Source organism: Eucyclogobius newberryi, unplaced genomic scaffold (genome assembly GCF_026437365.1).
Source record: "Eucyclogobius newberryi isolate DKJ021-1_F unplaced genomic scaffold, fEucNew1.0.hap1 SCAF_2, whole genome shotgun sequence".
In the NCBI taxonomy this organism is placed as follows: domain Eukaryota; kingdom Metazoa; phylum Chordata; class Actinopteri; order Gobiiformes; family Gobiidae; genus Eucyclogobius; species Eucyclogobius newberryi.
In genome coordinates, this window is record NW_027315834.1 from 23258247 (window position 1) to 23270391 (window position 12145).

General features: G+C 38.9%; 1 protein-coding gene across 2 annotated transcripts in view; it reads left to right on the top strand.

Annotated features, from left to right (window-relative positions):
* The window catches only part of LOC140367842 (carboxyl-terminal PDZ ligand of neuronal nitric oxide synthase protein), a 33042-nt gene that overhangs the window by 10605 nt on the left and 10292 nt on the right, over positions 1 to 12145 (top strand). For both annotated transcript variants that reach the window (XR_011928137.1, XM_072454567.1), the window contains exons 3-8: positions 4405 to 4497; positions 4574 to 4632; positions 5775 to 5883; positions 5981 to 6089; positions 6474 to 6631; positions 8650 to 8811. Coding sequence is in view for 1 of the 2 variants with exons in the window: in XM_072454567.1 (XP_072310668.1) it covers positions 4405 to 4497; positions 4574 to 4632; positions 5775 to 5883; positions 5981 to 6089; positions 6474 to 6631; positions 8650 to 8811 (690 nt within the window). In the remaining variant the exon portion in view is untranslated. The remainder of the gene's footprint in view (positions 1 to 4404; positions 4498 to 4573; positions 4633 to 5774; positions 5884 to 5980; positions 6090 to 6473; positions 6632 to 8649; positions 8812 to 12145) is intronic.

Sequence of the window (12145 nt, forward strand, 5' to 3'; positions counted from 1 at the left end):
AAGAGGCCAAGCTGTAATTCTCTCTTGTTCAATTGGTCTGATTTATGAACATAGGCTACGACTGATCAATTCATCTGTCAAGCTCTATAAACACATGCAGTGAGAGCAAAGAATGCCTTTCACCCACAAAGACCCAGCTGTTCCCAGACTGAAACAGTGCTGAGTCATTCTTTACCAACAAGATACTTTTTAACTCAAATTCTAATATTCAATACTAAAAGCAACAACAGTCTGGGCTAGTGCGATAAGGCTGAGATATAAGTATATCTCATATCATAACGATAAACCCAAAGAAAAAACACTGTTAAGAAATATGTTATAGTTGATTATCACAGTGCATTTGATCATTATTAACACTTGATTGTGTTATTTTTTTAATAAACTTGAGACCATAACAAACAACTTCATGTAGAGTTGATACAATCATAGTGATTGACTGGGTCACTGGTCACATATATGTCCACAAAGCTATGTTTAATGTAACATGCCTTGTACATTTAAAATATAAACTCTTAATACAGAAATGGTCTGTTTATTTGTGTACATAATATAGTAATTCTACATTTATATTATATATAAACCTTATGATAATAGAGCTCTTTGTTTTAGGATTAAGATACATTTTGTAATTTTACAATTCTTTTTAGTTTTGGATCTGAAAATAATTATGCAAAATAAAAATAAATGTGTTTCGTTAATCCAGCATGATGCAATAATTCTATCTTTAGTAGTACTTATTATTACCACTGCTCTTTTTATTTGCATTTATACATGTTACCTGCTCTTTTTAAGAGTCGCAGAGGTGTTTCTCTTTATATCGGGAACTTCCAACCGTCATTTCTTGTGAGGTCACTGGGAAAAAGTGGAGTGTAATTCCTTGGAAGTCTTTAAATCTTGTGAATTGTATTGAAGGCGTTGCTAGGCTGCTCTGTATAGAGCCCATTGTAAACTGGTGTATAGATTCAATGGTACTGCAGCAGGGAGTGTCGGTGACCCACAATGCACCCTGCATTCCTCTGCTTTTTAGCACCCGAGCAGAGTGGGGGGTTCCCCTTATTTAATGTTATTCTGTTACAGAGAATCCAAAATTAGGACTTTTTCATTATTACAGTTTCAAAGGACAGAGCGGGCCCCTTTTAATTCCAAAACTACAGGAATCTTCTACAAGTGGCGGTTGGCAGGTGCACAGGATTTGTTGAATGTTAATCTGAAGCGTAACTATCTTTTATTGTAAAGGTCGCCCTGCAGTTTCCTCTGCTGGTTTCTCCTTTTTTCGCAGTGGTCACGAGAGCAGTGCATGCGGCGCTGTTCAGTGGGTCAGTGATAATCTGGCGGCCCCTAAAATAATGTGTTGAAAAGGTTTGGTTTTGGTAAAAAGCAGACCTGAAATTAGATGGATTATATTTCAACATAAATAGATAGATAGAACAAGAAAGAAGCAAAAAAACTTCACGGTGGAGCGTACACATTTAGTGAAAGTAAACACATTTCCATTAATAGCTCCTTTAACTTGTATAAATCTGCCCTCTTTATCAGCAATGATTTTTATTATAAAGTCTTTTCTGATCACTCGAGAACAAAAACAAAAACTAAAGTAATTCTGCCCACTTACTCAACACAATTTGATCTAAAATATGTTTTTTTCTATAATATTTTCTCTAAATTGAAACAGCAAAAAACACACATTACACAGTTTCTTGCCAAAATCCCAACAACAAACTGACTTGTGTTTCCGGGCAGACTGTGAGTTGATTCGGAAGTCTTGATTGTCAGTCCCAGTGAGCTACAAATGAACTTAATTAAAGAGTCATTATATCGAGCAGAGTGGCTCTATATTGTTTGTCTCTCGCTGCTCTGAATCTGTCGCACCGTATTCCACTGTGAGAAGTTACTCAGATATTATTACTAATACAACAGGCCTTGTCTCTCCTGGTTAAATCTTCAGGTTCACGTGCTCATTGTTTTCTTTTTTAGTCGCATACAGAGGAAGTTTTCTCACAGGGAATGAGATGAGGCTGTGGTCGACTGAAGAAGAACTGCTGATCGATTAGTCGACTGAAAAGGGGACAATGACAAATGCTTTTCAGTATCTCTGTGATGTGACCCAGAACTGCACAGGAGTTCACGCAAAAACAACTTCATCCAGAAAGTTAAAGAGATGTATTAAAAAGACAGATCAAACTAACGATCCACTCTTAAATCGTTAGCAAATACTCCCTCCGTGCCTTCTTCTTTCTGCTGCTGTTACAGAACCTTATGATCTAAAGAAAATAATTTGTCGACTGATAGAAACATGCACCGATTAATGTACTAAACGACTGAAGGCTGACGGCGCTGGAATGACAGTGATTTTGTGGGATTTTACTGTCGTTTTGGTAAATAATCGTGAATTTCATGAGACAAAACATAAGTACTGTATTTTTCAGACTATAAGTCGCACCTTTTTTTTTATAGTTTTGGCCGGGGTGCGACTTATACTTATATACTTATACTCATACTTATATGCATACCTTATTTCATATGCCAATGCAACTTATTTATGTGTTTTTCTTCTCTATTATGCATGTTTTGGCTGGTGCGACTTATAGTCCGGAAAATAGGGTATATTGTGACGTCGCTGGTGGCTTTATGTGGCTTTAATCTTACACTGAACTGTAAAGCAAAACGTGTCCTTCCCATTGCACGAGCCGTTATTCCACGTTGCTCATTCGTAATGGATTGTCTGGGGAAAATTGATGAACACACGTGACAGAAGAGATTACATCATGTAGGTTCACTAATACTGTTCTAACTTTAAATAATGTTTGCATCTTTCCTCTGACACGTTTAGGCTCAACTTAACCAGTGCTGCTCATTTGCGTTGTTTTTACCACCTGAAAGACTTCATGCGTGTCCGGAAAAATACTTGAGAAAAAGAGCGTTATACTCTGAATGAATGAACGTGAATTTGTTAAACCCTCGCCCGATTTGAAGTGTGAATTATAGAAGAGCTGTTTTGACTGGCGCTAAGTGAGAGTCGGTGTACAGCTGCAGCACGGAAGAGTCGAGACAAGAAAAGTTCACCTTGGTGCAGTCATTTTTCAGTATTTTTGGTTTAGTTTTAATCTGCCAAACTTAATTAAACATGTATATTTTGCAGACTCAACCAACGTGAATGGCTTCTGTGTAATTAGTGTAGAAACGTTTGTCAGTCAGTTCTGCTTCAAGACAGACAGAGTGACAGAGTGAGAGAGAGAGCACATACAACTGACAAATAGAATCACTGACAAATGTGTTTAATACAGAATTTCAAATGAAAGGAAAATGAAATTAAAAGTGAAACGTTATTCCCAAGTTGTGTCACGCGCACTAAATCTCAGGCGAGCTGGGACATTTTGATTAAACGGATACTTTGGCTTCTTTTTTCCTTTTCCTTTTTCAAGTAAGACCACTTCTTGGCAAAGCCCCCGTCATTATTTATGTGTGCCGTGGTCGATCCTGTGGAGGAGACAAATCTTTGCTTTCCGCCTTTACAGAGTGCGCTGGAATTAACCAGAACTGCGTCGAATACTCAAGTAATTGTGACTGTAGTCGACCAAAAATATAACCAAAATTGTAATCATTATCTGGATTACACAGACTCTAAAACTGTAAAGATATTTCAATAACAAAAGCAGTGGCATTACCACAGAAAAAAGGTCAAAGAAGAATCAACTATTTCAGATTTCATCATTAATACACTTTATTTCAATCACCATATTTCAACTTTGTCCCTGATTACCGTATTTTCCGGACTATACATCGCACCTTTTTTCATAGTTTTGGCCGGGGTGCAACTTATACTTATATTTGTATACTTATACTAATACTCTGGAGCAACTTATATGTGACATTATTGGTTATTTTATCCCTTGCAACCGCATTTCATACTCCAGTGCAACTTATATATGTTTTTTTCTTCTCTATTATGCATTTTTTTGGCTGGTGCGACTTATAGTCCGGAAAATACGGTAGTCAACTATACTATAATAATCGTTAGTTGAAGCCGTAGATTAAACCGCTTCATTCATTCATAAAGATGTGGAATATTGTTTAAATGATCTATAGTTTGATCGAGTGAAGTCTCCACATCTTCACCTGGGTGTCACGCTGAGTGAAGTGGTGACTAACGAGACTTTGCTGCTCGCCTCGTCCCACCGTTATTGGAGCGGACAGGTGAGAGTGCATGTTTTAGGTCGGTGTTACTCACTGAATGTGGACACAGCTGTTGTACGGCAGATTGCAAACTGCAGCAAAAGAGTCACCTCAGGCGGCCTTCTCTGTTTGGGCTCTCTGTTTGAGCTTTGAAGTACATGAAGGCTCACAGTATGTAACGTGTCATGAATGTCACACGCCTAAATGATGTGTTTCCTTCCTTCTATGTAGTATGAATTCAAGGCAAAGAATATCAACAAGAAGAAGGTCAACATTGTGGTGTCAGTGGATGGAGTCAAAGTGATTCTCCGAAAGAAACAAAAGGTACGTTGCGCCGTGATAATCAACTGGCAAATAGATCCGTGGATATTTGTGTTATGTAATATATTTGTTTTTACAGAGGAAAGAATGGACCTGGGACGAGAGCCGGATGCTGATCATGCAGGATCCTATTTACAGGTTAGAGTCATTCCTCTGGCAACGATGTTCTTTCAGCTTCTAATGACATCTAATGAGGCTAATGTTAATATATCATCACAGAACTGGCTAAATTATAACTTGTTTTTCAAAAAAGATCAAAGACGAAGCAGTTTTAACTCCCCACATTGCACTGTACCTGATGTGACTTCATGCATGCCAATGCAGCAGATTTGGTTATGAATAATCTATAGCCTGTAGCATGTACGGATACAGTTGCATCCCATTTGCATCCCATAATGCTAAGAACATTTCACTGAAATGTCTGCATAAATAACTGGCTGTATGGTAGGAAATGTTCTCTCAGGAAGCACATTTAAAACGGACCATATATGATATTTATAATTAAAAGTAGAGAGTGATTTTCAGGCTTATGAAATACTGATGTTTAGAATCCAGAGAAACCAATGGTGGATAAGTTCTGCCAATACTTTTTGGGTCCATATGTCCAAATGTTGTAATTTAAATTGATTACAAATTGCCCCATGGCCTTTTTTACCTGAAAGCTTTAAGAGAGCAGTGTCCCCTTTTGTACAGTGTTAAAATACATTCTTATGGCAGCTGGTCCATTAAAACTAAATATGTGCCTGTGCTGGAAAACTCAGACCAATAGTCAATGCGGCAAAACATGCAAATATCGGCCAACCTTTCCCTGAAAAAGATAAAATAACAGATATACTATTTAATGTTATTAGGGATGAGTACTTTCGGTCCGATGATATATTTATTTCTAAACTGTCACAGTCTCTTTGTGCCCATCAGATTTGTCTTCATGAACAGAATAATGACTAATGTCAGGCTAAAAACATGGCCTTATGTTTACACAATCATGGAACTCATTTTTTTTTTTAAATCTCCCTGATACATTTATTTTGCCATAAATTTTACAAAAGTGAAAACTGAATGTGGGAAATTTACTACTACAACTGAACATACATTTGTGGGTTTATGAATATGCCACGACAGCAGGACAAATATCAGATATTGGTCACAGCTCAAAGTGTATCAATGTCATTGCCCACATCTGCCTTGTAAATATGAATTAAGGTTTAATTATCATGTGCGTCCAAAGGGTCACATTGACTTGACAGTTCAATCAAAGTCTTTTTTATTTCATTTCACAGAATCTTCTATGTGTCTCACGACTCTCAGGACTTGAAGATCTTCAGCTACATCGCCCGAGACAGCTCCAACAATTCCTTCAGGTGTAATGTTTTCAAATCCAAGAAAAAGGTACACATACATTACCCCCCCTCTCGTACACTCACTATTTTACTACCCAAATCAGAATGTCATTGCAGCGTGACTATGTTTGTTGTTTATTTGACAGACCCAGGCCATGCGTATAGTCAGGACTGTGGGACAGGCCTTCGAGGTGTGTCATAAGATCAGTCTGCAGCACCTCGAGCAGGACGAGGACGGACAGAGTGACGCAGAAGGTCAGATATTCGGGGATCTCCTTCACCAAACAGACCTATGACATTCATTCATCAATAGACATAAGAGCAGTGTGGTCCCCAGCTTTTCTCAGATCAGCGGCTACATTTTCACTGATTAAGGTTCCCGCCGCACAAAGCACATGGACGTCTGCAGCAGTGTCAGTGGTAATGAGTGTAATTTGTCCTCCTAATAGTCTCTTGTCTGCGGGAGATGGCACTTCTCATTGTGTGGTCTCTAGTTCCACTTGTTGTTTCCCCAAACGCAGGCTGCCTTTGTTTTATTTGTGCTTCTTCTTTCTTCTTCTTCTTCTTCTTTGCACCTCTTATGTTTGAAGTGCTGTCAACGTTGTTTGTTCTTGTTGTTTCTGCTGTGTTCCCGTTCAGGTCGGGAGTTGACAGGAGCCGACCGCGGGGACACGGAGGAGGGCCACAGCGACGGCGGAAAACAAGAAGAGAGGCCTTCAGAGAGTGAGAACGCAGTCAGTGAGATCCTGCAAAGCCTGGCCGAACTGAGCGTTGTCAGACCCGGACAAACCATAATAGTAAGACAAGCTATTGTTTGGAGTAAACAAGCTCTGTAACCAACACTTTTATGAACTAGAATAAAGCATGAAGAAAGACTTTTTGTTTTTTAGTAAGAATGATTCAGGTTCAGCAACTACTAGAGTAAAACCCTTACTCCTAATCTCTTGATTAAGTAGTTGCTAAATATGAAACTTTCTTAATTAACTGTCAGTTCACTATCAATTTAGACTTGTTCTTTCTTTATTAAGGCTAATTAAGGGGCAGTTATTATAAAGTGGTTGCACAAGTGTAACTGACCACTTTCATCAACGCAGAATAGGGAATTTGATCAAACAGTTTTTGAAAATCATTTTTAATCTGTATTTATTATTATTATTATTATTATTATTGTTGTTGTTGTTGTTGTTAATAATTATTATAATACAAATAATATGTTAGACTTATATAGCGCTTTTCAAAATATCCATAGACGCTTTAAATAGAGAAGACAAACGTAAAGAAAGAGTAATTAAAAGGCCTTTTTGAAGCGGATTTCTGTGACTTTTTGAAGCTGGTTAGTGTGGGTGAGATGTGTTTGAGCAGAGAGGGCTTTTCTCTGGTGTCATGTTGTTGACGACAAGACTCTATTCCTCATATCAGATGAAAGGAAAGCATCAGAGCCTCCCATGTGTGAAAAAGGCCTGTTTATCTTTCCGCTTTGCCGTCGATGGGACACTAGCCCTGGTTTGATTCATTGCTTTGGCCTTAGCTGTGTTTTGATGCTCTTATCTGGGCATACTGCTGCCAAACGGCTCATTGCGCTACAGAAGTGCTTTGTCATCTACTGCGGTACCTGGCCAAATGTGTGAGTGCACTGCACAGTCACTAATCTCAGTTGACATGAAATACTTAAGGCAGAAAGGTTGGGGATTTCTTGCATAAATTGAAGCATTAGCGTAAGAAACATTTGAGATTTGGTTTGGGAACAGTAGAGAATAGCATCGACATTAAGATATTGGCCCTTGTTGTTATGATAAAGATATTTTGTCTTTGTAAAAAAAGAGAAGACTGAAATATTCCCACTCGCTGTTATTATGGGGGTTACCTAATCCCCCAAACCCATAATCCCACTGAGCGGGTTCAGAGACATCTGCTCAGAGGAGATAAGCAAAAACATGGGAGGATGAGAGGTACAGAGAGCTGAGCTTTTACTGTCACTGCTTCTTTTTCAATTCAGGTTACATTTTACACAATACGTGACATTTTATGTGTTCCTTATTTAACTGATGTTCTAATACTCAATAATGAATATAAAACAAAATGTTTTGGGACGTTTTTACCTTGTATCCAATTTCAATATCCAGTTTTAAAACTGTAACTTGTATGTATAAGATGTACAAAATATTTGAAAAAACGCTGTTGTTTTTTTAGCTATAACTATATTACAAGGAGTGTTGGTAATGTTGAAACTAGGTTTCTTGTTTTTGCTTCATTATTCTAAAATAATATGCTTTTTCCCATATTTTTTTGCTGTACATTTGGGTGTGCTACTCTGCCCCCTTGTGGTTTTTCAAGTGTATTACAATATTTTTGTACATCTGTGCAGTGCAACAGTGTTTAACTCCCACTACACCTTTTAACAAAAAAATACATCCAGGAAAGAGTAAAGTTACTTCTGAATAATATTACTCAAGTATAAGTACAAAGAAATGATCCAAGAAATATGGGGAAACTATTACTTAAAGAGTGACTCTCTGGACGTAAACTCTGATTTATAATTAAGTTCATGTAATTGGAGCAACAAACAGGTTTTAATTGAATCATATCTGAAGGAGCAAACAACACAAATGTGATATTGTCAAAATAAAGCTTTTGTCACTTAAAAGTACTGTTACTTAAATACATATATTACTCATATTACTCAAGTACAATTCCTTGAAGATGTAATAGTAAAGCCATTTTCAAAATGCCCAAACACGCTTTAGACCAGAATGTGGGTGATATTTCTAAGAGCAGCGAGATTGCTCATTTGAATGTTTGTGTTCTGTGTTACCAGGATTTCGACAAAGGATCCGTCTTCACCGTGACATCCCAAGGTGTAACTCCCAGCAGCCCTTGCTCTCCGTCCCACACTCCTCTGGCATCGCAGCATTATCTGCAGCTCCTTCAACAACAGCTGCAGCAGCAACAGCAGCACACTCAAGTGGCTGTGGCACAGGTACAACACTGTGGTTATCAGCAATGTCCAAGCACTTTCTATCTATCTATGTGTGTATTTATTTATTTGTGGACAGTGCTTATATCAATAAGCACTGTCCACAAATAAATAAATAAATACATAAGTATTAATAATAAGTGTGTCAGCAGAAGTTTCAACATAAATATGCCAGCGTCAACACAATTACTGAATTTCCTCCTATAAGGCTGGTAAAGACATTCAATTAGAAAACAAAACTTGACAAGACATTAAACATTAAACCTAACAGACAACAGACACAACATGACGACACATTTGAGACATTGCAAAGAAAACAGAGACTAATTACAGTACCGTTCTGACCTGGTGTTATTTACTTTTATCCCTCTGACAGACACAACCTTTTGGCTCACTTTAGTCCTGTACCTCTCTGCATTACAGTTAGAACTTTAAAAATGACACAGGCATCCAGAAACATCATGACCTTTAAAATATATTTGACTTAATGTGAATGTGACAATAATGATAATGTAAAGGCTTCTTGTCTAAAGTTTTCTTCTTTTGTGGTATAGTACATAGTCGAGCTGAATTTAATCACTTCTATAGGACGTATTCTCAAAATAAACGTTCTGCATTGTGTTTTAACACTTTAACATTTAAGACTGAAACATACATGTTTATACACTAGTTTATCCACTACCAACACACACCTTTAAAATGAATTAACTGTCCCCAAATGTATCTTATTCTTTTAAAGGTGCCATAACATGCTTTTTTCACGTTTCGTAGTCTATCCTAAGTGTATAATTTATAATAATAAGGGTTGTGCAACACCCTTAAAGGTGGTATGGATGATTTTTTTCAGCAAATTTTTTGTCATATTTCCTCGTGGCGTGGATAAATAATTTGTCCTGCCACGTATCAATCATAAAACGCACCTATCGCTCACCTGCAGCCGCGTCAGGCTCGTCCCCACGTTTCCGCGTGCCTAAGCGCATGGATCTATCATAATATAGTTCCCTCAGTGTACGGGGCAAAATGAAGACGGAGAAAGACAGTTCGAGCTGACGCAGAAGTGGACAGAAATCTACGGGAGACGATCGATGCGATGCGCTCCGTTGCGCTAATAAACAAACGTATGTGTGTGTTGTATCAGTCCGCACGGGGGAGTGCGCATGCGCACTTCCGCCTGCGTTCACAAATCGCCGAAAAATCGTCCATACCGCCTTTAACATAATAGTTAAGAAATATCACCCAGACCTTGGACCCCCTCACCAACCCGGAAATGCAAACAGCTTAGTTTGATATTCGCCCCCACCCTTGCGAAGAGCGATCTGGTTCCCCCGCCCAACCCGTGACGTAGCCTCAGAGCGCGTGTGTGCCCCGCCCACCCGTGACGTAGTGTGTGCCCCACAGCTGTGTGCTGTTAGCTCCGCGCGGTGCGCCGCTCTGCGCGAGTGAGTGAGAAAGAGTCTACTTTGAGACTAAATAAAACTGGTGTTAATGCTACAGCGTGCGCAGAACAGATATATCTATATATATATATAACCCACAAGTATATAAGTATATAAGTCTTATGTCCATCACGCTCTTATTTCCTGGTTTTTCGGTATCGGATAGAACTTCTCTCCGTTTATTTTCCCGGTTGCTGCATCAACTGCCACATAAACCTTCACCATTGTGATAATAGTAAAGAGTGCGATATCATTAATGAAGTTTTGGGCCTCTTTGAACCGTGTTTCATCGTAAATGGAAGCAGAAAAACTCCGGAATGGGATTGTAGGGAGACACGGGAGCCTGGAGCAGCGCGGAGCCGGGGGGAAGGGGGTGGGAGGCGGCCGGCGGGAGGGGGGTGGAGAAGGGGGAAGGTGAGGGGGGATGGTGACGCATGCTTGCTCTTATGACGGCGGTCTTGCACCCAGGGCCGGCCCAAGCCTTCAGGGGGCCCTAAGCGAAAACATTTTTGGGGGCCCCTCACCACGTCATCAGAATCAGTTTTATTGCCATTGTCAGTAAACAATTCACATATGGGAACTTTCATCAACGCAAACAAAGCGCACCCAAACTCCAGGGCATCTGTTTGCCAGTTAGTTTATTCTCAGAACCTCACAAGCTCAAATATTGATAACTTAAATCCCACAATGCAACTTGGTATTCCGCTGACATCACCTCTACTCCCTGTACAAATAACACACGTCCCACAACTGCGAAACGTCTGGGGAGTGAAGTCTGGCGGTGGTGCAGCGCTCGGATGCCAACCGCCATGAAACAACAACAACAACAACTATTCTAGTCACAAAGACATATCATGACCTCATGGGCTTTGTAACACCAAAGCAATGGAAGGAGTACTTTTACGGACTACGACAGTCTGAGGGCTACGAAAAGTCTGAGGAATAAAGTCTGGCGGTAATGCAACAATTGGATGCCAACCGCCATAAAACAACAACAACAACAACAACATGTTTTTGGGCGTTAAGGGTCTACAGCCACATTAGCACATTAGTTTAAATTAATGAACAGGGGGGTCTGGGGGCTCTCCCCCAGAGATTTTCAGACCTTTTTTGGGTCTTCTGCTGCATTTTAATGTGGTCCAGCCGCTAAAGTAAGAGTAAAATGTTGAGGTTGTAATGCTATAAAATGATGATGTGATGAAACTGTGCCAGGAGAAAATGATTAAAGCCAGTTATTAATACATTAGTGTACTTAATTACTCAATACAATATTGGCTATGAAAAATAATTATGATCAAATTGATTCATTTTAACTGAAAATGTAAAATTAATAGTTATCCTTACTAATTTATCTTTTACAGCTCCCAACTTTTCCTTCTTGCTAAAGTGACAAAACAAGTTATATTAAATTAAACAAATGGCATAAGCATTGCTTGATAACACTCATAAAACTAGACAGTGCAAACATGTTATTCCCAGAGAATGAACAGAACGAGAAGTGAAGGTCCAAACCTAGCTATAGTGAAGCGACTGCGTTTCTGCAACTTTGCCACTTTTATATAAAAATATATAGTATTATTCTATAACAGACGTAATTATAATATGTCTGGTTATTTTTCACTATCAATTTATTATAATTTATAACAAATAGTCTAATGATGCTTTTTAAATAAATTGAAATGTTTTATTGCTCTATTAAAAGTGAATTACAATATAAAATGTTTGTTCTGATCAGAACACCACACACTGGACTCCTGCACCTTTACATTCCTCTTATTGCACGTTAAGAAGTCGAAGTCAAACAGACATCACGAGTCATGATTGATCTCACACATGGTGATGTGAGAGAGGGACGCAAACTCAAACCGCTCATGCCTCTGACTGAGGCTGCACAGGGGCCC